Genomic DNA, 24,816 nt, shown 5'->3' with positions numbered 1-24,816 from the left:
CAGTGAGGGCAGTGAGGGCAGCGGGATCCCCGAGCGGAGGCCGCCGAAGGGTCCCGGTGCCGCCGCGGGGCTCCGCGGGCACGGGCCGGGCGGAGCACGGACAGGCCCCGCCCACTCCCGCCTGCCCCGCCCCCAGGGACCACGCCCATTTGATCCCGCCCCACCCTTGGCCCCGGCGCGGGGTCCCCTGAGGTCACTTCCGGGGCGGGCCGGAAGCGGCGCGCTCGCGGTCGCGTTTAAACCGCGCGGGGCCGCGCGGCCGCTCTGGCGCCGGGGCCGCGCCCCTCAGAGCTCCCCTGACCCCGCCATGCCCATCCGCGCCCACTGCACCATCTGCTCCGACTTCTTCGACAACGAGCGGGACGTGGCGGCCGTGCCGTGCGGGCACACCTTCCACCAGGCCTGGTGAGCGCCGGGGCGGGTGGGCGTCGGGCCGGGCCGTGGGGTGACGGCCACGGGCACCTTCTGTGGCCCCGCGCGAGGGCTCTGAGGAGTGCACGGAGCTGCCGCGGCAGCCCAGGCTGTGCCGATGACACCTGTGAGCGGGAGGTGGTGGAGTCGCCGTCCCCGGAGGTCTTTAAGGAGAGACTGGAAATGCCCTTGGCCCAGTGGTGATCGGTCTTAGGTTGGACTCGACGGTCTCAGAGCTTTTCCGGCCTAATTAATTCTGTGGCTCTGTCGCTGTGCTGCCTGCAGGCTCCCTTCTCCGGAAGAGCCGGTGTCACAGGGCGTTTGGAGGGAGTGGTGTTGGATTATGGTGAAGCCACCCTGGCAATTCCGTGTTTTTTTAGGACGGGGTTGCAAGTGTCTGTGTCGAAAGGAAATGGTTCTGAGGAAATAAACTTTGTGTGGGGAGAGGGTGGGCATCTGCTTTCCTGGCTAACAAGCTTGGAGAGGACCACGGGTGTGATTGTCACTTCTCACTCAGCAGCGCTGCTCGGGCCTGCTCTTCCAGCAGGCAGCAGAGCGGGGAGAGCTTCCAAAGGTAACCTGCCAGCTCCAGATCGTTACCCTGCTCCCGAAATAAACCTTCCCAGTGTGACGTGATGGCTTGCTTGCAAAATGCATTAGTGGCTCTCCTGGAGAGCCCGGCAGGTTTACATTCATCATCCCAGAGCAGAGCCCAGCCTGGTGTCCCCTGCTCTGCAGATCCGTGTTTGGTGGCACCCCTGGGAGCTGACTGGGCCGGGATCTCAGCTCTCACATCCTGGTAGAGCAGCTCATGTGTGGGTCCACTCGCTCCTGCGAAGCTGCGGCTGTTCAAAGCCTGTCTCCCAGAGAGATCTGAGCTCTGCAAAAGCTCTGCCCTGTTGAAGATAAGCTCACATGCTAAATTCAGCCAGGAATTGTCTTGGAGATGCGGGTGGAGCGTGCGTGTGGAACACTGAGCTCCTGCCAGCCGCGCCGCTGGACTGAAGGTTTGGGGTTCTGCTTTAGTGTGTGACGAGGAGTCAGACCCTGCTGTCTCCTGGGGAGCTGGGGACGGCCCCTGGAGGCAGTGCTCCAGGACTTTAAGGATTTACTGTATGTTTTCCTTCTCTTTCTCAGCCTCCTCCAGTGGTTTGACACTGCACCAAGCCGGACATGCCCGCAGTGCAGGAACCAGGTAAAGCCATCCCCGTGCACACCTGTGGCACCAGGGAGCTGTGGTTTGGGGTGATGCTGGAAGAAGGCTCATGGTAAAAAGCAGAGGGACTTTCTGTCACCTGGAACTCCTCAGAGGCTGGGAGGATGAACTCCTCCCCACAGCCCCTCTGGTTGCAGTGGGTGCCTCTGTCGGCACTGCAGCTCCTTTTGAAAGGCGCTCTGGGTTTGCACAGCTTTTGCTCAGGCTGTAAGGCTGGGTATGATGACAGGAGGGGCTGCAAGGGCTTAACAAGGACACCTGACTGGTGTTTCTGGCATGCCCAGCCCATTGCTGTCAGGTGCACAGCCCATTCTGCTGCACGTGGGCCTTACCACCCCTCCTGGCTTAGCAGTACTCAACCCTCCCTTGAGAAAAGGGATGGCTGGGGAGAGAAAGAAGGATACACTCTGTTTCTGAGATAGGAAGCTGAGGTTTCCATTGGCTTAGCTGGGACCTGAACATCTTTGAAGTCCCTTGTGTCACCAGCTTTTATGCCACCAGTAGGTCTTGGTGCATAGTGGCTGCAGGAGATGTTTCCTTGCTCTCAGATGTAAATTTTTAGCCAGCTGCTGCTTGGGCTTATTCTGTGTTCGTGCTTCTTTCCTCCTCTCAAGGTCTTGGCCCTTGTTCCTTCCCTGACTTGTTGATTCCCTCTGTTCTTCTCTACCTCTTACATCTCTGGGTTACCATGGAGTTATCGCGAAATAACATCTTATGTGGCAGTAACCATGCAATTAGCTGGTGTCATGACTGTATATAATACTTAAAACACAAAGCTGTAACTGCATGGGGGAGGTGTGGAGAGCTATCAAATTCAATTACAGCACCTTCTGCCTGCAGAAAGCAGCACATACTTCTGTCTTAGGATTTGGCATCATGTTAGCTCAGCATCAGCTGCTTGGGGCTGAGCTGCCAGAGAACAGACTGCGCTGGATTCAGAAATGTCTGAATCTTTCTGCTGCAGCTCAGGAGCTTGGCTGGAGTCACACTCCCAGAAACTGAGTGGGGGGTCTGCTGCTGTGCTGTTGAGCCAAAGCAGAGCATCACCACTAATGGTGTCAAACACGTGATCTGATTTGCCTTTCATGGCCTTGTCACAAGACAGTACCTTCTCCCCCTCCATCTCTCTTCCACATCCGTTGTTTCCATATTTGTGCCCGTCAAACTCTTCTGTCTCCTGTGTTTAGGTCAGCAAAAGACACATCATCAATAAGCTGTTTTTTGATGTTACCCTGGAGGAGCAAGCAGCACCGGATGCTGAGACCTTGCAGGTAACTTGACGGAGGGGTTCTTTCCTCATGTGATGCTTCAGCCTCCTGGAAGGGTGGCCTGGCCTGCTGGTCCTCTGCCAGAGGGTGCTTCCCAAGCTGGAGCTTGCTGTGCTCGTGTTTCTGACCTGAAGCATATCAGCCTCAGTGGTGATTTAGCATTCCCCCTGACAAATCCCATGTGGTGACTCAAGGAACCTGCTCTACTTCCTGCTCTTCCTTCTGCTTCTCACTTTACCTGGAAACCTCCTGAAACAACATCACGTTGGACTGTTCCTCCCTTGGGGATGAGGGTACAGAGCTGTCCCAAAGGCAGGAGAAGGGAAATCCCAGATGCAGTGAATTGCTGCTGGTATCTGTGGCTCGGCTGCGTATGAGCCCTGCTAACCCCTCTGGAAAGAAGGGGCTGTGGGAGGAAGGGCCTCCTCCTCCCTTCTGTGCGGGGAGGTTGTGCAGATTGAAGGATGTGGGGCAGGGTGATGATAAAGTCACGATTCCCAAGAGAGATTGTTTGGGAGACTGCCTGAAGCCACACCAGCAGCAGTGAACAGCGTGGAGGCTGGGTCCTGACAGGGTCCTGGCTGGGGCTAGGGTGCTGGGTGGTGTGCTCCAAGTGCCACCTTTGGGTGCGGAGAGTTGGGTGTGAGTAGGGATAAACACAGAGTGGCTGTTGCGTGTTCTCCTTTGTGTAGTGTGGATGAAACAGGGCTCCTTCTGTCTTGGAATTATCTGTTCCAAAAAAAGGGTGGCCGGTTGACCTTGGTGTAACGGGATGCTTGTACCCTCTTGTGTTTAGAAGCAGCATGTGCAGCAATTACCATAATTAGCAGTTGCCATGACAATTCTATATGTACTTCGTATGTCTTTAAAATAAAACCAGCCAGACTAGAATGTCAGTAGCACTGTCTTTTTCACAAGATCACCAGTAACAAAACTAAAGGCCAAAGTGTGCTGAGGGATGGAGGAGCATCTCTGGGCACTGGGAGCCACGTGCCCTCGCAGCAGATAAACATTTCCTTCCGTACATATTGAGATCTCTTCTCACAAGTGTAATGAGATGGGTGACTTGGAAATGGGTTGCCTGGAGAAAATTGCCCTAGAAAATATTCCTGTTTTCTCTCACCCCCAGCCCAGGATCCAAAATGGGTTCCCCCAGCCTTCTGCTCCAGGCAGGTTGTGCAGAGCTACTCCCTTGCTCAAGGGCAGGACTGTGGAGCTGCTCCTGCACAACAAGCTTAATGGTAACTCCTCCTGCTCCTATAAGTCTTGTGTGTGTCTGTCAGAGCAACATCTAGCCTCAGTGTACAGCCTGCTTAATGAGGGCTCTGAGGTCACCAACAGAAAGAACCAAATACGTTTTTGGGTAAATCAGCATCATTAGCTTGTGTGGGTATTCACTGCTGTGCACTCTGCACAGGGTGCTGCTGCCTTTGTCACCAGTCTCATGCAGTGTGCTGCCTCGATTTTGGAGGACATGGAGTACCTTAAACATAGATGCCTTCTTCACCACGGGTGAGGGACTAATGTCCACCTAGTTGTGAGGTCTGTCTGGAATGGAGTGTCTGATTCTGGCCAGGCAGCAGTTCAAAGCAAACACATGGATAGCCAAGCCTGGGCTCTTCAGAGAATGAGATAAGAATTTCTGGCATACTCAGCCAGAAGCAACTTCACCTGAAAAAAAAGAATAAGAATTCCAGGGTTTGTGATGAACCACTGCCTGGCCCTCCAAGAGCCTGGGCACAGAGTGGTGTTCATCTCTGTAATCAACTGGGGCTGCATCTGTGCTGCCCACAGCTGTCTTGGAATGAGCATTTGGCCTCCTGCCATGAAAAGGATGTGCTAGAAAGCCAAGCGTGTAGCTGTGGTCTGCTTGTCATCTTGGGGAGACAAGCTTGGGATTCTCTTCTGAGAACCAGTCTTTGGTACCCAGTGAAGTGGTCAGAAGAGCTCCCTCATGATCTGAAACCCCTTCCTGTTGTTGCAGAATTAGCTAAATTATCTTTTGAGCAGTAATTGTCTTTGTTACTGTTCCTCATTATTGCTGTTACTCTGAAATGTTTACAGTCAAAGGAGTGCTGGGGCTGCTTTGCTTTCCATCCCCAGGCTAAAACTTCAATAGAAACACCAGAGGGAACCTGGATCCCTGGAGTAGCTGCAGACCACAGGCTAAATGTCCAAGCCTTTCTTTCATTACTGAACCTGGGTTTAGCCTATACTGAATTTAAAGGTGGTCCTTGTGAGCAGAACAGTCTCCATGTGGCTGTTCCCAGAGCAGGAAAAGGGTGAGTTTTGGGGTGTAACACCTCAGTGAGTCTGTCAGGAGCTGCCTGTGATCCGGAGAATGCAGAGCTCTTCCTAATGAGGTTTCATCTTGGTGAAGAGGAGGTGGGGGGAGGATTCCTGCCTGTAAACCTGCTGGGGAAGGTAGAAGCCTTGGAGGATAGCTGTCTGTTTGTGGTCAGGATATACTCGTTTGATCTTGGGAAAATGCGGTCTTGTAACTCAGCCTGGCGGAGAGAGTTTGTCTCAGAGGAGAGAAAATTGGGAGCAGCTTTTAGGAGCTGTGGTGGAGGATGAGGGATTTGAGATTAAGTTGATGAATGAGGTAATGTTACATAGCTGCCTGAAGTAGCCCAGGGTTTCTTTGCTATCATGATAATTAGCACATCTTGTGAGCTCACTAATCGTTCCTGAATAGGACTCTGAGGAAGCTACTTCAAAATAGTTCCTGCAGCAGAGTTAATTCCACATTAGCCCTCCAGCAGTTGTGCCCCATGGGGCAAATCCCAGTCAGCTCTGGTAGGCTTTGTGTTTAGTCCATTCTGCTTACCAAGCTTTACATCCCACATTCCCTTTCCTGCCTTTATTGTCACTAGCAGAGCCTAGCTGCGGTCCCGTCAGAGCTGTGGTCACTGCTGGTGCTATTCTCGGCTCAGATTTGCATGTAGCATTCCGGGTTGCACAGATTTGTGTGCCTGTGTTGGCATTTTATTGTGGTTTTATTCCACTGCAGTTCCTGCCTGACTTATGTGCTTTCCTCTGCAGTTCTCTAACACAGCTTTTTAAGTCATCTTCTGTTGATTCTTTCCTGCATATATTTATCTCTCTGGTTTTATTTTAAATATACATATAGATATATAGATATAAATAGCCTCTCTTTTTAACCTCTCTGCATTTCCTTTGGCTAGTCGCCAGTGTTAAGGCATATCGCTTCATTTTCTGTAATTTAAACTACAGGGCATTTGCTGCCTCTTTCTGATCCATGATGAAGGTGTTAGAAATATTTGATGTTCCTCAGACCCCTGTGGTACCCAGGAGATGTTGTGCACTCTCAGTTGGTGTGTTATGGATTGGTTTCTCAGTGATCTGTTTCCAGCCATTCGATTGAGCTGTTAGCTCATATCAGCATCTCAAACTGCAGTGACTTCAGTGCCTGTCAGCATGTTTGAGTGCATGCTTGGTTACCTTTGCAGGTGTTTGGATGTGTGCTCCTGTCTCCCACCTGCATCTGATTAAAGTTCACTTCAGTTTAAAGAACTCTCAGTAATCCACTTAGTCTGGCAACATCCCTCCCTTACTGCCTTGTTTAGGTAAAACATTATAAAAATTGTTCTTGCCTGACTTCCTGTGTTTCCCTGAGAGCCTTCCAAAATTATTCAGCTAAAACAGGATGACTGACAGTGTGAGAAACACAAGGTTGACAAGGCTAAGAGGAAGCTGTGATCTTTTCTTCTAGCCCTGAAGAATGCCAGTTGGAGGTGCTCTTTCCGTTCCCTGTGATAGTCCGGGCTTGTAACTCCGTGCTTGTTGTTTCCATGTTCCCTCCTTAGTACCTGCCTGGTCCCAAAGTCCTGCTGAGAAATCTCTTGGGTCCTTTTAAGATCTGGTGAAGGCATCTCTGCAGGTTTCCTAATGGGGTTCTCTGTGTTGTGTTTCAGAATGAACTGGACAAGGTGAAGGCCCAGCTCTCCTTGAAAGGTGAGTTCCTGCTGCCTGCAGGGGATTGGCAGCCCACCATCAGCAGCTCTACCTGTGCCAGGTGGCTTGCCCAGGTCTGAGGAACCTCTGTGCAGAGGCCACCCCTCTCTGAAGCTGAGGGTGTGGGTCAGGTTGCAAACTGTTCACTAGAGCAGCTTCTTTGTAGTTTTTTCTGAGGCAAGAACACCTACAGTGATGCAAAGCTTATATGACAGAGCCTGAGTCCGCAGCCTGGCCCAGCTCTGCTGTAACCCAGGAGCTCACTGTCAGTTTAGGCAAATAGATGCAATTTTTTTGCCCCTCTGCCTAATCACAAGCTTACAGAATCGCAGCAAAGCTCTATCCAGAGCGGGCTTGAAAGCAAAAGCCTTGGTTTGCTTGCTGGGAAACTCACAGCTGCATGTGGCAAAGGCTCATTCCCTCCAACAGATGAGAGGGTGAAAGTGATGTCCAAAAGCAGCAGTGGGATTTGTTTGGCTGTTGCAGTGCCACATGTGTCACGCAAAGAGCAGACGGAGTTCAGTGTGCACGCACTTCCATCTTCCCATCTTTAATTTTAGAGGATGTTTGAGGGAGGCAGGAAAAGCAAAAGCCCTGGAGACTTGTCGATGGGTTTTAAGCATCGTCTGTAGGCAGCCTGTCATCAGAACATGAGTCATGAGCAGCAAAAGGAAAATGTCAGTCTAAGTGACAGAAATCCTAAAACATGCTAGCAGAAGGGGAAAAAAATGTTTAAAGAATGCTGGGGGCTCACCCACGCCCCAAGAGTTGTCTTTCCTCTGTGTTCCTGCATGCACGAGACAGACATGAATAGCCAGTAGATTGAGGATTCAGTCCTTAGCCTGAGAGCAGAATTGGATGGTCTGCACATCTCTATTCTGAGGCCTGTTCTGCCAGCTTGCTTGAGTTTAGTGACTTGGTAGAGAGCCAGATCTTCTGGGGAAGGTGGCTGGGATTCTTGCTAGGATATTATCCAAGAAAAACTGCTTGAAGGCCTGCTAATCTTCTCGGCTTCTGGTGAGTAGAGGTTGGATTTGACATTCCCTGTCCCATTCTCTTTTCATGTTGGAAATGTGAAGCTCCTTCCCACCTCCTGCCTCCTTTGCTGTGGGTACTCTGCTCTCTGCTGGTCCCTGTGTATAAGTTCTCTGTGTGAGGCTGCAGAGGAGCTGTGGAGCTGCCAGGCTCTGATCAGCCTGCAAATGGCTCGAGAGGTGCCGAGCTCTGAGCAGACCCAGCAGGCTCTGTGGGAGGCACTCTGAATGAGCTGGAAACTCATTCCTGCAGCACGGAGGGGTTTGATTCCTGCCATCTGCCTCTGGGCAGCTGGGAACGGAGGAGGGGGAAGCCCTAATTCTTTTGGTGGGTGTGGAGTCCCTGCAAATGCAAGGGAGCATCTCCAGGCAGTGCCTGTGGTGGGAAAGGGTTATTCAGATCAATGGAGAAGCCACCCGCATGCGTCTGCTGGAACACGCTCCTCTCTTGTTCCTCGGTCCCACATGGCTCTTTTACTCCCTGATTGAACAGTGAAGCTTCACTGCAGGTCATACTTCCACAGCATGTGGGGGCAGAATTTCAAACTGGATGGCTTGCAAGGAGAGCAAGCTTTTTGGGAAGGCATTCTTTGGCTCTACTATTGCAGGCTTGAGCCACAGGCAATTTTAGCAAAGACCAAAGATGCTGAGCTGAAGATCTTTACCCTGCTCTCAGCAGGGTTAGGTGCAGGGGTTCCTGCTTTCCCTCATTACCCAACTGCTTTAAGCTTCTCAGCGATGCTGGCTGTTCCCTGCATAGGTCTGGCAGCTCCTGATGGCGGTTGTTGCTTTCTGAGCTGTCCTTCCCTTGTCTCCACAAAACAAATTGCAATCTGGTGGTGTTTTCCACCACCTTCTCTCTAGTGGTCAGCGGCATGTTCTTTGCTCCTGAATTACCAGGGGGAGGGACAGCAGGATGCAAAGGTTTTGTGACCTGCAAAATGAGGGCACTTGGGAAATCTACTTAAACTGTCATGTGTCCTGCAGTGTCCCCAGTGTCACTGGCTGCTGCCCTTTGATGTAGGTGCAGTGGTTGGTGAGGGCATGTGCAGCAGCTTGGTGGACCCCTGCATATAGCTGCCCAATGGCCCCCAAAGGGGTTCCTGACCTGTAAGATTCCATGTGGAGAGGATGGATACAAAGCTCTGTTCTCCAGCTCTCTGACAGCTTGGTGTAACTCGAGAGGAATTATTTCCTTGTGCAAGCCTGGCTTTGAGAAAACGCAAGAGTTAAGATACATCATCTTAATGCTAGCAGGGCTGGCGCTGGAAAGCTATTAAAGGCAATTTTTTATCTTTAGTAAAGAAATCTTGAAGCCTGCTGGCACTGAGAGAAGCAATTGCTCAGTACAGACCCTGGTGCAGACAGCAGTTAGAGAAATGGCTCTCTCCAGGAATGGCCAAGTCCTGGCAGCCTGGAGCTGAGCCTGCCAGCAGTTTGTGTGCTCCTGCTGCTGTGCTGCAGCTGGAGTCTGGGTTACCAGGCCATGACCTTTTTCTTTCTTCTTTTCCAGAGAAAGAAAAGCGGGAATGCCAGGGTGTTGTGGACGGGCTGAGGGAAACTCTGGACGTGCGCAATGCCACAATAGAGTCGCTCCAGAAGATGCTGGGAGAGACAGAGATGCTGTGCTCTTCTCTCAAGGTACCCTTCCTGTCCCCAGCAGGACTAACCATCGTGCAGTCACTGTTAGTTCTGTTGAAGATCTCTGCAGATCCTGCTAATAAAGAGATTGTGCTGGTGGGATTTTGGGTCTGGTGCCTGGGTTTTCGTTTTGGTTTGATTAATTGAAGCAACTGCTGTTGCTGGACTCGAGGTCCTGTTTGTGCTCTGCCCGAGGTGACTCAGAGGCATAAAAAGCCTACAGGCCTGTGGTTTGTGTACAGGTGCTTAAGGCAGAGGTATCCCTGGTGAGGGAGAAATGCCAGCCCAGCCTGAGGAATGTGGCTGAGCCTCGCTAATGAAGTGGCAGTGCTGGTCATAAAGGTGATGGCAGGAATCTAGTGTGGGAACTGGCCCCAGCACCCCGTTGCTGAAACACTGGTTCCCTGAGGTAGAATGTTCTGAAATGGGTTTAGGCCAAGCGAGATTCAAGGAAAATTAGTTTCTTACTTTGATTGGGGTAGAAATCAAACTGAAAAATATGGAGGGGGAGTTGCAGGCTTCAGCTGAGTGGGATCTGATCCAGCTAACTCTCCTGTCTCTGTTCTGTTGCCAGGGCTTTGCCTCAGTTAGGTTAGTAATGTTGTGAAGTCCAGGGATCAAATATTCCTGTTGTGCTTCAGTGTGCAGTGACTCAGTGTGTAGTCATGTACTATGCATAAACAGCAAGAGGAAGAGGGTAAGAGCAGGAGCAGCTTTGTTGGGATGTCTTGGAGCAGCTTTGCCTTGGTGCTGGGCTGGGCAGTTTGTGCTATGTGAAGGTGATGTGCCTGTCTCAAGAAGGTGGGGTGCAAGCAGGTGGGGTTTTGAGCTGCAGGCTGAAAAGTGGGATAGGTATCTACTGCACTTCCCAAGCTGCCTGACCCAGCATCCTAAACTGCAGCATGATTCTTGACCTGCAAGGCCAAGCAGCCCAGAGAGAGCTTGTTGACTTATCATGATGCTGTCATGCTATATGCCACCTGCATCTGGGCTCTTTTGGGAGGAAGCATCTGGGAGATCTACCTGACACTAGGATAGAGAGAGTAAGGAATTAATGCCAGGCAGGCCTAGCTGTGAGCCAGCACAACTGTTTTTGCCCAACCATGGGATCATATCCAATCTGCTTGCATGTAAGGGCAGCCTGGCCATGGCATCTTGGCCATGCCAGAGATGCTGGTGTGACTCTGGGTGGGTCAGTGGCAGGATGCTGCTGATGCCCCCTACTCCAGTAGAAATAATTGTGACAGTGGAAGCTGGTGCTTGCTGCTCAACTCAGCATCTCAGTGCTTGGTTTTTCTGCCTTGACACCTCTGGAGGAGGCTCTGTGCTTATCTTCCCTGTTGCAAAACCCTCTCTGTATGCTTAAGTCCCTTTAATGAAAGCTGGGCAGGGCAGAAGGATTAGGGACCTGGAGGTATCTTTTCTGTGGCATATGGGGTTTCCCAGCTGAACACCAAGCACTGTCTTAAACTGCATCATTAAAGATTAATCTCTAAACTTCTGCAGTGAAAATACAGGCTTAACTTGCTGTGAAGCAGGTTAAGGCTGTGAACTGGTCCTGTCTTCTGCTGGCACTGTCAGTTTGCTGCTGTTTCAGCTGGGCTGAAGCTGGGGACTCTTCTCTGACCAGGCACAAAACACTGCTGTGGGGATCTCAAGTGTTGAGAGTTCTGGTTAGGGAAAAGCCAAAGACAGGCTGACACATGAGCCTGCAACACTGTCCATCCTCTATTTTCGAGTGGTTTCACAGCTGTTTGGTTTCTGTGGCAGGAAGTGGATAAAATCCTTGAACATCTGTGTGGGAAGGAGTTTACAAGGCAATGATCTTTTGCCAGGCCTTTCCCCGGAATCAGCACCGTACTGAAACCAGAGCCTTTCAAAGTTGCTGTGCAAGGTGCCAAGGCACACACAAACCTAGACAGCACAGATGCATCAGGATGGTGCTAATTCAGCTATCCCCACCCTCTGCCACACTGCAGATGTGTGCTTTTCCAGCTCAGCTGAGGTTCTGTGTTACTGCTGAGAGGCAATAGGCTCGCAGCAGGTGAGAGAGGTGCCTGGGTGGGTGTCTGCTTTGGCTGAGGTCTCCCAGAAGAGACCCACCCAGTCTTATCTATGCTCTAAACAGCTAATGGCAAGGAGAATTGGGAGGCTGAAACAATCAGCTGTGCATGGAGGGGAAGGCATTAGCAAGGTTTGCTTGCTGTGGGCTCCTTTGCTTTTGAGAAACAAAAATTGTCACTGACGCGTACAGGGCAATGTGCAGCCCCTCCAGTGCTCCCAGCAGAGAGGGGCCATGACATGGTTTCAGCTCCAGCCTCGCCTCGTGATTAGCACTGAGACCCTGCTGTGCTCGTGGGGAGCAGAGCTGGGGGTGCAGTGGGAGGGAGCTCCCCTCTCCATAATCCTGGGCTGCTGAGGTGGCGATAGCATTCAGAGCTGATGTATGCTCCCGGCTGCCCGCAGCGCGCATAAGCCGGGATGTTTCTCCAACAACCCCTGGAGCCTTCCTAACAGTCTGTGTGTGCTTGCTTCCTGCAGAAGCAGATGAAATTCCTGGAGCAGCAGCAGGAGGATAACAGAAGTTCAAAGGAGGAGGCCCGCCGGTTGCGAAACAAGCTGAGAACCATGGAGCGGTGAGATCCGGGGTGCTGCCCGGGCCTCGCAGGGGTGAGATCCGGGGCGCTCGCAGGGGTGAGATCCAGGGTGTTGCCTGGGTTGCACACCTTCTCCCTTTTTGGGGAGGGCAGGAGGGTCCTGCTGGGCCTGCTGCAGCACCCACCTCCTGCATCATCTTACCTGTAAAGTTCAAAACGGCTGCTTTAGCTACCCTGCATGCCTCTTGCCCCTGCTATGTTTGCAGACATCTGCTCTCATTAAAGAGCAGCAAGGCAGGGTACTGGTTTCATCTCTAGTGCACTGAGCATGGCTATGTGCCATTTCTATTATCAGAGGATGCTGGGGCAGAATGCCAGCCCAGCAACACAGTCAGCCACAGGGCTATAGGGACCAAGAGCTGGGCATCAGTTCCGTGTGCCTTATGTGTGTACAGCTGTCCCTTCTCTAGTCCAAGTAGTGCTGCTTTTCCCCAGTGAAAAGCCCTGCTTAAGGTGAGGGAGCTGTATCTCTTTCCCATGATACCCAGAGTGCCTGCAGAAGCTCAGGCTGCACCAGCCCCTTGAGGGGGAAGCAGGGCATTTGTCTCTTTCCCCGGTCTGTTTGTGATTCATGAGCTGAGGATATGTGTTTGCTTGTGGGGTTTTTTGTGCAGGATCGAGCTGTTGCTTCAGAGCCAGCGCCCAGAAGTGGAGGAGATGATCAGAGAGATGGGAGTTGGGCAGGCAGCGGTGGAGCAGCTTGCAATCTACTGTGTCTCCCTCAAAAAGTAGGTGCTGCAGGCTTGGCACAGCTGGCTGGTGCTGTCCTAGGGTGCCCAGGGAGAATCCCCTGCTGAGCACCGACAGGCACATGGGCTCTCCGGGGCTCTCACCCCCTCTTAGGGCTTCCACTGGGTTTTGACTGACAGATCCTGGGGACCTAGTTTGGAGCCTGTCACACTGAACTGTTCCTCTTGTCACTGCAGTGACATGCGTGTCACCATGGGAACTGTCTCCAGAGTTGTCAGTGCACCTATGAAGTGATGATGATTATTCCCTCTGCTTTCCTCCCGTGCCCGGGGGAAAGCGAGCGGATACAGAGTTCTGGGTTGTGCCCTCTGCAGCACTGCACTGTGCAGCTGTGGCCTCTGGCAAAGTGAGCCAGCACTGCTGCCCTCCCCTACCTGGATATCCATCTGGTCCTGCTGGGGAAAAAACACAGCTTTTTTGTGTCTGTTCTGATGGCAGCTGAATAACTGCAGCTTTGGTACAAAGCTGTAATGAGGCAAGTGTCCCTGTGGTGTAATTGGGAATGAATGTGCACGGCCACTAGTGTGAAGTCTCTGAAAAGTCACTTAAAGCAAAGTCTCCTGTTTGCTGCCAGCATGGAGGCTGTGCTCTGTTTTCTGTCTTTTTCACTGGCTACTGAAATGTCTCTGGCTCTGGTTCCCATTTTGCTGGTGGTACCCCATGCAGGTTTTTTCTCCCCCGTGGTGTGGTGGAATGTGTGATACAATGTCAGTACACTCACTTATCTTTGTTCCTTAAAGGGCATTGTGTCTCCTGGGTTTTCTCTGGTGGCTCTGCAGGTTCAGAGCTTCAATTTAAGGGCCTTGGCTTATCTCTGAGAAGTTCTGGCTCAGCTGTCTTACTAACAGTGTGACTCTTTGGGTCTCTGCAGGGAATATGAGAACTTGAAGGAGGCTCGGAAGATCTCTGGTGAGATGACAGAGAAGCTGAAGAAGGAGCTGTTTTCTGTCAATAATAAGGTAGAGTGTCAGTCGCCAGGGTGACATCTGGTCTGTAGGTCCCTGTCCATAACTGAGGCCCAAGGCCTGTGCAGTGACCCCCTCCCAGGTTGATAGCTGTGTGGAAGGGTCAGGCTGGGGTTTCTGGCTCAGGATGTGATGTGGTGAGCAAGCAGCTCGTGGGCTGTTGCCAGGAGGGTGGTCTCTGGGGACAGTGCTGGGGCAGGATGTGCAGAGCCAGCCAGAGTTTGGCGAGGAGCCTGTGCTGGAAGGCAGAATCACACAGGTGGTCTGCTGCTCCCACTGGGTTCTGGAAGCACCAATTCCTTCATCTGGCTACACTGCTGAGCACTCAGCTGCCAGCTCCTCCTGCTGCAGAACTGAGCTCCTAAGGAAGTGGGAAGGGGTTTGGAGCCAGTGTCAGTTGAGCAGGGCTTAGTCCTGGCTTGGCACATCCAGTCACACCCAGCCTTGTGCCTTCAGCCAACTGAACTGGGCCAGGGCTCCCACATCATGCTGTGCCCAGGCAGGAGAGCTTCCTAGAGCAGTGAGGACACCCAGGTGGCCGTGCACAGAGCCTGCCTGGGCTGGTCCAGAGCTGGTGCAAAGCTTGAGAATGTTGATGTGCTTCTGCCGCTGTGTTCCTCCTTTTCCAGGCCTGGCTGGGGTCTGTCAGCTCAGGTCAGGCAGGACTGTCTTTGTCTGTTCTGGTAGCACAACCCTGTGAAAAGTGTGTGTGTAGCCTCACTTCCAAGGCACAGGTGTTCCCTGGGGCATCCCCATGTCTAAGCCAACAAAGTGAGAAGCTGTGGGTGGATCTGGCCTACTTCTGTTACTCAGCCATAGCTGTTGTCCCCTCAAATGGAGAGAGAAGTTTTCAGATTGCTGTGCTGTGCTCCCCAGAGGAGTTAACCCCTACACAAGGTGCTGATGCTGGAGTTGGCTGCTCCTGGCTGAGTCAGAGCCAAGCTGGGATAGCCAGTGTGGGTCAGGAGGATGCGAGTCAGTGCACAGGGGGCTCCAGGCTTGGCTGACAGAGAGCTGACTGTATCCACAGTCTGTGAGCTGGCCCAGGCTCCTGGACCCACCAAAGTGTTTGAAGTGGTAGCAGTCCACTTCCTGACCCCTGCTGCTGGCATGCTTCCCTCTTGAATCAGGCTTGTCCATGTGCCAGCACTGCTGATGCACAGCCATCCTCCGGCCTGTGGTTTGTGATTCCTGTGCTCTGGTGTCCTGCAGGAATTCAGAATGCAGCCACCAAGTGTTAGAGCAGGGAAAAACTGTTGCAGTCAGGCATAAACGCTGGGCAAGCAGCCCTGGACATCCCTCTGCAGGCAGCTCGTGGAATTGAGTAGGGATTGGATTGTGCTGATACAGGAGGGATTGGTCAGACTGACACAGGAAAATCGAGCCCTTAAACAGGGGAAGTAGCTTGTGGTGCAGAGCACACTGCTCTGAGTCCCCCTTACCCAGGCCAATGTAACCCACACTCTGTTGTGTTTTGCAGCTGCAGAAAACAACTTCAGACTTGGAGAAGACAAAGGAGGAGTTAAAAAACACACAGAAAGATCTGAAGAATGCAGACAAGGAGATCTTGGTGAGAATATCATTCCTCATGGCTAGCTGCCAGTTACTGCAGACTGGTCTGCAGCTGCAAAGCCAGGAGTTGTGCTGGCTTTTGCTCAGTGGCTAAATTTCCCAGCCTACCTCTGAGCTCCACCTGATGCTGATTTATGGAAAAGGGGCAAAGTATCTACTGCTAAATTTTACCTTATCTCACTGTCTGCTTTCCCTTCTCTCTCCAGAGTTTGAAGAAGAAGATAGACATCCTGCAGGATACTCTGAAAGTCCCATCAGTAACCAGGGAAACACTCAGTCGGCTAATCTTTGAAAGGTTAGTGAGCTGCATCCTCAGGCACAGTACAGGCATGGAGGTGACAGGTTCAAAGCCAGAGCTGACAGTTTAACCATCTGAGAAAGCAGAGGTGGACTAGTCTGGCAGATGTTGCCGAAGTATGGCTGGTTTGTTCCTTGTATCCTTTGGTTTACATGGAAACCCTTGGAGGGTTTGGGTCAGGAGAGGGTGGAGGAGTGGCCTGAGTTTTGATAAAGTGTTTTTCACTGTGTCCTGCCTGGGAGACATCCCTAAAGCTGCTCTTCTAGTTGGTTTAGCGTTGGCTTTGTGATGAGCATGCACTGGTGTATGGGGACCAAAGATCTTAGCTAGGCAGACGAATCTAGCCTGAAAAATGACATCTGCTTTTATCCAGCCTTTCTAGAGGAGCTTGTGCCATTACCCCAGTAGAGCAAGCAGTGTCTCAGTGTGATTCCTGGGCTCTGGGTGCTGCTGTTACAGTAATTTGGGACATGGAATTTAAACTCCGGGGTTCAGATTGTTCTTTCTTTGTAAGTAGAACGGGGCTCTGCTCCTGGTGCCTCTGCTGTCTGATCCCTCAGCGTTGTGGGGTGCAGCTCTGCCTTCCCCTGGGTGGCAGGCAGTGGCCCAGTGACTGATGTTTTCTTGGCCTTGCAGCCCTGGTCCCGTGGAGCTCCACCCAAAGCTCCACCGCCCGGCCCACAGCGATGAGATCAATCTGGATGCTACCTACGATGTGGACACCCCTGAACACCAGCCCTGCACCCCTCCCTTCGGCCCTGCAAAAAGGCAGAAGCTGGATAAAAAGCCGTGAGTTTTCCTTGCTCTTTCTGCTTCTAAAGGAGATCAAAGTCTCACTGCTTTGGAAGTTGCTGTGTGAGATCAGATAGCTCTCCAGCTGCCTGATGGCGTGCTGCAAGCTTTGTCGTCATTTGCTTGGCCTTGTCTGTCCTTGTCAGCTCCACTTGAACAATGAATCTCTGCTGATTTGCTCCTTGGGCTCCTTACAGGCCTCCTGTGGTAAATCTGGCGAAGAAAGTTCTGAAGGAAACAGTGGAGGTAAAAGGACCAGTCTTGATTTTTCTATGTCACCTCTTTGGTTCTCCTGTTAATAAGCTTGGGATAAAGAATCTATTTTCTCCCTTGTGGCCATAGACTAGCCCATCTATAGAACCAGTCTGTGCTTCAAAGTGTTTTTCTTGATGGTCTCTTAGAAACACTGTTGCTGCCTCAGGCCTCCTGGAGCTGGGCAGGAGATGGGAGGGTGGGGACCCACTTGCTTCTTGCTGATGATTCTGCCCCAGATGTGCTTCACAAACCCCACCTGGAGCTGAGCACAAGGGCTGTGGGGTCAGCTGAGGTGGCTCTTCACCCAGGCTTGCTGAGGGCAGTGTCCTGCCTCCTGGGCACTGTTCCACGTAAGCCCCAGTGGGAGTTTGGAAGCTGCTGGTTTTCAACCTGACATGTGGTATGGCAGTAACCATTACCTTAAATAGCTGTTTGTGTTGTTAGTGCTGCCTATATGTGGATTCCATTCAGCAGACTGGGCTGGTTAAAGGGCTTTTCTTGGGTTTTTTTGTGGTACAGAATGGGGCAGATGATCTGGAGGATGATGCTCTTAAAGGACTCTTGCCAGCATTCATCAGGAACTCTGTTCTCTCCAAGAAACCATCTTCAGGTGGTTTGCTGGGTTCCCACAAGAACATGGGCTGTGTGAGTATAACTGTCCAGTTGGTGAGTGTGCCCAGGGCTGGCACTGCCACCTCTGTCCTCAACTGACCCTGAAAGAGGAAGTGAATGAGGCTTTTACCTTGCCACATACCATGTGTGGAAAGTAAATCTTGGAGCATAACCTGGCTACTTTCCAGACCTGCAGAGCTCCAGGGATGACAAATGCTCATTCCCTTCCTGGCAGCAGACTAAGTGGCTCTCAATGTCCTTTCCTCCACTTGCTTGGAGCTTAAGGTGTTCTCCTGGTACTCCTCAATCCCAGTGACAAAATCCTAAGCTTTGCTCGGCTTGTCTGAAAAAATGCCCAATATTCCCAAACTTTGTTAATACCCATGGGTCTGTCTTTCTCCAAAAGTGAGGGCTTAGTGCAAGTACTGAGTATTTCCAAATGCCTTCAGCCCCTCTCCAGAAGCTGTGGTCTGCAAGACTCCCCCTTCCCAATAACCAGCATGATGGGAGGTAGCCAAGGCTCTGTGTGCTCATTTGTTTCTCTCTCCTAGGTGAGGACGGGCTACGATGGCATGGGAGGCAGGACGAAGTTCATAGAGCCAGTATCCTTTCCTGCAGCTTTTGTGGCAGTACTGATGCTGTGGGCACCTCAGCTCTATTCCGTCTCTTTAGTCTCAACAAAAAACAGCCTTGGGATCCTCAAGGAATGATCTGATTTCTTCCTGAAAAAATCTGAGCTCAGAAAAAGCATCAAGGACCTGAACTTCTGAGAGCACTTGTGGCTGGTTCAGAGGAGTGCATCAGCTAGAAGTCAGTGCAATTTTCAGGGACTGCCTGTGCCTTTGAGATCTTGTAGCAGCAGTGTAGCACCGCTTTTTCTGACTGTGCCTGCCAGCCCATGCAGCCAGAGCCCTCATTTCTGCAGGATGCTGCTGCTCCACTGTGGTGAGGGGTGGCTGGGCTGAGCTCACCCCCTGGGTGTGGAGCTGTTCTGCCATGGGAGGCTGCAGGCTCTGGCTGCTCTGCCTTCACCTGCACAGTGTCCTGGCTCAGGAGGTCTTGCAACTCAAATAAATATGCTGTTAAAATGCTGGTTTATGTGCTAGGGGATAGCATAGACTCATGGAATCATTAATGTTGGAAAAGAGCTCTAAGATCAGAGTCCAACCATTAACCCAGTATTAGCAAGCCCACCACTAACCCATGTCCCTAACCAACACATCTGCATGCTTTTTGAACACTTCCAGGAACTTCCACACTTCCCTGGGCAGCCTGTTGCAATGCTTGACCACCTGTTTAGTGAAAGATGTTTCCTAATATCCACTTAAACCCCCTGTTTGGAAAATGTTCCCTGATACATGGGACAGGTGTGTGTCCGAGCTCTGCTCCTGTGAGAGGGTAGCAAAGCCCATCCTGTCCTGCAGGGGGTTTTTCCTTGGGTGCAGATATATGGCTGGCTCCCAGGTCTATGGTTCAGGCTGGACTGCAACAGGGGTTGGACCACTTGTGTTCCCAGGGCACTGATCTGTGCTTTCCTTGACCGTTTTACCTCCAGACAAACCTGGCAGAAATCCGTCCATTATCAGTTAAAAGCAAGAAGAAGGTCTCCAGACCAGCATCTGCAGCTCCTTCTGCAGTTTCCTCCAGCAGCAGCCAGGCCAGAATGGACACTTTCCTGCTGTGAGAGCCCCTGATTTCCTGGGAGAGGCTTGGAAGAGGCTGCAGGACAGAGCACGCTTGCCCAGAGTCTGGCACGAGGCAATGTGCAGCCACCACTGCCTGGGGTACTGTTTGCAGAGCACTGGTGCTGCCTTGTGGGTGAGATGAGCTGCCCTGTGGAGAATCCTGCCCTTGCAGCAAGCCTCTGGAGGCCAAGCCTCTGGCTAATGCCTGGACTGAGTTACCATCCTCATTTTACTGTTCCTTCCTCCATTTTTCATGCAGAATTAACAGTTTTCTTGCCTTCTCCTCAGAGCTCTGCAGTTGCTGCTGCCTTGGGCTCTCTGGCACAAGGTGGAACTGCACTTCTGGATGCAGCCACAAGCAGGAGGTGCAGGAAGGGTGTCTGGAGAGCAGCAGGGAGCAGGAAGGAGCTCCATGCCTGGTGTAAATAGTTCTGAGAAAGTTTACTGGAGGAAGAAGTGTGTAGAGCAACCTGTGTGGCTGTTGAGTGTCTGCATATTCATCATCAAATTAAACGCCTTCCCTCAAGCACAGGCCTGTTGGGGCTGGGGAGATCCACAGGTGGACTTGGGAGCTGTGTTGCCCTGCCCTGTTTTGGGCCATGAAGTCCAGAGTGGTCTTGCAGACTTGGCAATGCAACTACTGACTTGGAAGGAAAGTATTGAGGTGAGGCCCTGCTCCACTTGGAGGCAGAGATAGGTGTGCTGGTGCAACCTCTGTGCTTGGCACGTGTTGGTGTGAAACTTGTGTATTAATTTCTATTTCTCAATAAGAGTGTAGAGTATTTTTATGATTTTGTAACTGTTCTGCCTTTTGATTAGAGGGTTTGGAATTGGCCTGGAGAAATGCTGAAGAGTGTTTCCCTTCAGGGGAGGGGTAGACTGGTGGGGCTGAACCTGTCTGGGTTCTTCAGCTTGGAGCTGTGGAACAGAAGATCCACACCTGCTGCAGAGCTGTCTGAGCTGCAATAAAGCACTCTACTGTACAAGTCTGACACTTCAGGCTGGAATCTGTAGTATGTGGACTGACTAAAAGCATGTTTTTAGGAAATAAAATACATTATTGTGCACTTGTTAACCCAACTGGCTTCTGAGCATTTTTCACCCTATTGCAGAGTGGAGGTCTGAGCTCGAGTGCTGAATGTAGGGTGATGGATGTGCTCAACCCTTCAGGCTCCTTTGGGGTGCCAGCCCTGGGAGACAGGCCCCTTGTGCAGGGAGGGACAGTGATGTCCATCCCCAGAGAAGTGAACAAGGCAAAGCCCTGCAGAGCTTGAGCTGTGTCTCACCTGCATCACTTGAGGCTGACCTCAGAATTAAGTGGGATGAGGGAAGTTTGGAGGAGCAAGGAGAGGGTTCAGAGGGCTGGAAAAAAACTCTTGGGGGAAGGGGAACTTAAGCAAAGGGAGTTCTGTAGAGAAGAAGCCTGGGGGAGGGTCTGCAGAGACCCTGCTGTGTGCTGTCCTTGTCTCTGAGGTAGGTGTCAGGTGTCTGTAAACTGTGAGACTTGCTCTGGATCTCTCCGGTTCAGGAAAACCCTTTTAAGGAGGCAGCAGTGAAGGTCTGGGTGTGAGGCTGGTGGGGGACATGGGCTTCCATGTTGGGGTGCTGGAGAGCAGGTGTTGTGTCTGCCCATAAAGGGAGAGCAGATCCCAGCCTGCAGTGGAGGGGTTGAGAAGGGTTTTTGGGGCTGTTTTGACAGCATGGCAAGTTTAAACTGAGGTTTGAACACCTTATCTGGGCACCACCTGCACCAGTGCTGCTGCTGGCAGCTGCCCCAACCTCTGCTGCATTCAAGGCGGATGTTTTGAGTCTCCTGTGTTTGGAGGACACAGGAAAAAATCCAAACAAATCAAACTTTTTTGTGTGTCCTGGCCCCTACTACGTCCTGACCTCTTTCATCCACTCCTGCACTCTTACTGCTGGGTTGTTTCTGATGTGTTTTTGCTCTGGTTTATTGCACGTCTGTTGCCCCTGCCCAGAACTGAAGCTGTTTAGTTCTCTCACTCAGTGCTTTCATATCCTCCAAAGCTCTTTTGCTCCCGCATTGCACTTTTCACACCCCACACCTGCTCCTCGGGGGCCAGCAGTGACCTCCAGTGCCAGCATCCCCTTCCCTGGGCTGGGGGATGCAGAAGGGGCGGGGAAGGGGCGGAGGTCTCTTGTTCCTGGGGCTTCTTGGAGCCGGTTGCTATTTCGGTGCGCTCCGAGGTGAGGCTGGACCCAGTTTCACGTTTATTTTAGGATTTAGCGCGTGTGTGTTGACTCACAGCCCATAAAAAGCAGCCGCCAGCACTGCCCGGGCTCGGCTTCGGCAGGGCTGGCGCTCCCCAGCTCAGTTTTTGGTCCCCGCTGGGGTCCCCCCGAGGTGGGGTCCGGGCCGTGGGAGCCGCAGGGTGGCAGCAGGGGACCGGTGGTGACAGCAGGGGACCGGCGGTGGCAGCGCGTCCCTCCGCCCACGGGTGCCGGCCCCGTTAATTACCGCCCCTCATTAACGGCAGGTGGCGGGAGGTGGCCCCGGCGGCGCTGGGCGCGCTGCCACAGGCACCGCTGCTCTCTGACGCCACGGGCAGCCTCTGACCTCACCCACACAGAGCGTGACCATTGGCTGAGCGCTGCGTGACCTCACCCACACAGAGCGTGACCATTGGCTGAGCACTGGGTGACCTCACCCAGAGAGAGCGTGACCATTGGCTGAGCGCTGCATGACCTCACACACAGAGCATGACCATTGGCTGAGCGCTGCGTGACCTCACCCAAATAAAGCGTGACCATTGGCTGAGCGCTGCGTGACCTCACCCAAATAAAGCGTGACCATTGGCTGAGCACTGTGTGACCTCACCCAATTAAAGCGTGACCATTGGCTGAGCACTGTGCGACCTCACCCACATAGAGCGTGACCATTGGCTGAGCACTGTGTGACCTCACCCAGAGAGAGCGTGACCATTGGCTGAGCACTGTGTGACCTCACCCACATAGAGCGTGACCATTGGCTGAGCACTGTGTGACCTCACCCACACAGAGCGTGACCATTGGCTGAGCACTGGGTGACCTCACCCCAAGAGAGCGTGACCATTAGCTGAGCACTGGGTGACCTCACCCAGAGAGAGCGTGACCATTGGCTCAGCGCTGGATGACCTCACCTAAATAGAGCGTGACCATTGGCTGAGCGCTGTGTGACCTCACCTAAATAGAGCGTGACCATTGGCTGAGCGCTGCGTGACCTCACCCACACAGAGCGTGACCATTGGCTGAGCACTGTGTGACCTCACCCACACAGAGTGTGACCATTGGCTGAGCGCTGCATGATATCATGGGAAGGGGGTGCTGGTTGGCTGGGGCTGGCGCCTGGGGACAGTGTGTGAGCCTATTGGTTGGGCCCAGTGATGCCATAGAAGAGCAGTGGTGGTCACTGGCTGGGCTCTGGGTGGCCATGGAAGGATGGCTGGTTATTGGCTGAGCTGCATCGCCTCATCAGCGAGCCTGTGACCTCACAGGGAGGCGTGTGCTCATTACCTGCCTGAGAGCCACTGCCGTGATCTCATCAGGCAGCAGGGTGCTCACTGGACAGTAGCACGTGACATTGCAGAGCTGCCTCTGACCTTACAGGGAGCAGGCCAATCACTGACTGGCAGAGAGTGACATCACAAGGCAGTGCATGACCTCACAATGGCACAAGACAATCATTGGCTGGCAGGACATGATGTTCTTGGACAGTCCATAACATTGTGGGTGAGGTGGGTGCTTATTGGCTGACAGAGTGTGATGTCCTGAGGCAGCCTCTGACATCATGGATGAGGCAGGTGCTCATTGGTTGTCAGGCTGTGACTTCCAGGAGCAACACATGACTTCACGGAGGAGGGAACACTTCATTGGTCATTGGTGTGTGACATCCTGCAGCAGCCCGTGACCTCACGGGCGAGCAGGCGCTCATTGGCTGCTGGGTGTAACCTCATGCGGGACTGCGCGCCCATTGGCCGCCGGCCCGTGACGTCACGGCAGACGGATCGCTCATTGACGGCCAGCGCGGGAGCTCTCGTGGCGCCGCCTGGCGGGCGCGAGCGCTCGCGCTGCGCGGCGCCGATTGGCCGGCGGGCGGGGCGTGGCGGGGCCGGGGGGCACGTGCCGGCGGGGCCCCGCGGGGCGGGCGGCGATTGGTCGGGGGAACGCGCGCGTGCCCGCGGCGCGAGCGGGCGCGGTGGCGGCGCATGCGCGAGGCGGCGCGGGCGGGCGGCGATGGCGGCGCGGGGCTGATGGCGGCGGCGGGGGCGGCGCTGCGCTGAGGGAGCGGCCCCGGTCCCGGTCCCGCCCGGCCTGACATGGGCAACGAGGCCAGCCTGGAGGGCGGCGGCGACGACGGGCAGCTGCCGCCCGCCGCCGCCGCCGCCGCAGGGGCCCCGCCGCCGCCCGCCGCCGCCGCCGCGCCGCCTTCAGCACCGGGCGGCGGCGGACAGCTCCCGCCCGCCGCCGGGCCCAGGTCAGAGCGCGGCGCGGGGAGCGGCGGGGGGCGCGGGGTCGGGCGCGGGCTCCGGGGCTGCGGGGGGCTGCCAGGGCGCGGGGCACGGCTGGGGGGGGTGTGGGTACAGGTGCGTAGGGGCGGTGGGTGCCGCTGTGTGGGGGGCACGGGTGTGAGGGGCACGCGGGCAGGAGGTGCAGGGCTGTGGGGCGCAGGGGTGAGCAGTGCCGGGGTGCGGCGGAGAGCTGTGGTGGGTGCTGGTGTGGTGGGCGCAGGGATGTCTGGGGGCAGGAGGTGCCGTGGGGTGCAGGTCTGTGGGGCACTTGCAGGCGAACGCAGGAGTGCGCACGGAGTGCGGGCCGGGAGCAGAGACGGTGCGGCTGTGGGGTGTGGGCAGCAGGGAGAAGCCGTGAGGGAGGTGCAGCGGGGCTCAGGGAGGTGATGGACGCACCCGAGGCAGGTCACTGCTGGAGGGTGCAGCCCCAGGAGAGGTGGCAGCTCTGGGTCACCCGTGGGTGCTGGGGAGGGACAAGGTGCGGTTTGGGGCTGGATGTGGGACAGGGATGGAGTGCCCGGGGAGGAGTGTTGTGTTTGAGAGGCAGCAGAAAGTGGGGTGCTGCCCGGTGGGCAGAGGTCCAGCAGCAACGGGAGAGGCACAAGGAGAAGGGAGGGTGGTTCAGGGTTGGTGGGTCTGGTCAGGATGGGGGGATGGTGCCTGGCAGCACACGGCTGAGAGCACTGGGGCATGTGAGCGTTGCAAACGTCGCCGCCCCAAATGTGACTACTCCCAAACGTGGCCACCCCAAGTGGAGCCAGCACCAAACGGGAAAGGTTGTTACGTAACAGGAGGGACATGCAGCCCTGCCAGGAGTCATCCGTGCAAAACCTCGCAGGGAACTGCACCCAGCCCTTCTCCTTCTGCCAGTCAGCACCAGCTGGGAGGGAGATACTTCAGAAGCGAGTGTGGGATAAGAGATATTCCTTAAAAACAAAAAAAAAGCTAATCCTGAAACATCATCCTATCTGAAAAAATAAAGGCGAGGAGCAGAAAGTTGCTCAGAGGGATGAGGGGGACTTGGCGGGTGGTTTGCCCTCAGTGTGTGGCCAAGGCAGTGGCTTTCTGGGCTCTTCGTCTCGCCTGAGAAGCGATGAGCACTGCTGGTCTTGCAGTGGTGTTGCTTCAAACAGGGAAAATCCAGGCAGGAGTATGACCAGGAAGCTGCAGTCTC

At 53.7% G+C, this 24,816-nt stretch overlaps 2 protein-coding genes across 3 annotated transcripts in view; both read left to right on the top strand.

Annotated features, from left to right (window-relative positions):
- The first annotated feature begins 139 nt into the window (after window positions 1–139).
- TRAIP (TRAF interacting protein) lies at window positions 140–20,199 on the top strand. Its single transcript, XM_063411326.1, has 15 exons — window positions 140–405; window positions 1,549–1,606; window positions 2,815–2,898; window positions 6,834–6,873; window positions 9,421–9,548; window positions 12,090–12,184; window positions 12,820–12,933; window positions 13,827–13,914; window positions 15,401–15,490; window positions 15,699–15,787; window positions 16,427–16,579; window positions 16,780–16,828; window positions 17,357–17,482; window positions 18,001–18,051; window positions 19,005–20,199. The coding sequence occupies exons 1-15, from the start codon at window positions 308–310 to the stop codon at window positions 19,131–19,133; spliced, it is 1,392 nt and encodes a 463-aa protein (XP_063267396.1). The 5' UTR covers window positions 140–307; the 3' UTR covers window positions 19,134–20,199.
- A 3,159-nt stretch (window positions 20,200–23,358) lies between these two features.
- BSN (bassoon presynaptic cytomatrix protein) overlaps window positions 23,359–24,816 on the top strand; it is an 87,192-nt gene continuing 85,734 nt past the window's right edge. For both annotated transcript variants that reach the window (XM_063411325.1, XM_063411324.1), the window contains exon 1: window positions 23,359–23,608. In XM_063411325.1, coding sequence (XP_063267395.1) covers window positions 23,451–23,608 — 158 coding nt within the window. In that variant the 5' untranslated portion in view covers window positions 23,359–23,450. The remainder of the gene's footprint in view (window positions 23,609–24,816) is intronic.

This window comes from Prinia subflava, chromosome 14 (assembly GCF_021018805.1).
Source record: "Prinia subflava isolate CZ2003 ecotype Zambia chromosome 14, Cam_Psub_1.2, whole genome shotgun sequence".
Classification (NCBI taxonomy): Eukaryota; Metazoa; Chordata; class Aves; order Passeriformes; family Cisticolidae; genus Prinia; species Prinia subflava.
This window is presented reverse-complemented; position numbering and strand designations above follow the sequence as displayed.

What these genes read in the sequence shown, in the direction of transcription:
- TRAIP (XM_063411326.1), top strand. Translation starts at nt 308, where the DNA reads ATGCCCATCCGCGCCCACTGCACCATCTGCTCCGACTTCTTCGACAAC. An exon ending in TGTTTTCTGTCAATAATAAG is followed by an intron (nt 13,915 to 15,400) that starts GTAGAGTGTCAG and finishes TGTGTTTTGCAG; the next exon opens with CTGCAGAAAACAACTTCAGA. An exon ending in GGACGAAGTTCATAGAGCCA is followed by an intron (nt 18,052 to 19,004) that starts GTATCCTTTCCT and finishes TTTTACCTCCAG; the next exon opens with ACAAACCTGGCAGAAATCCG.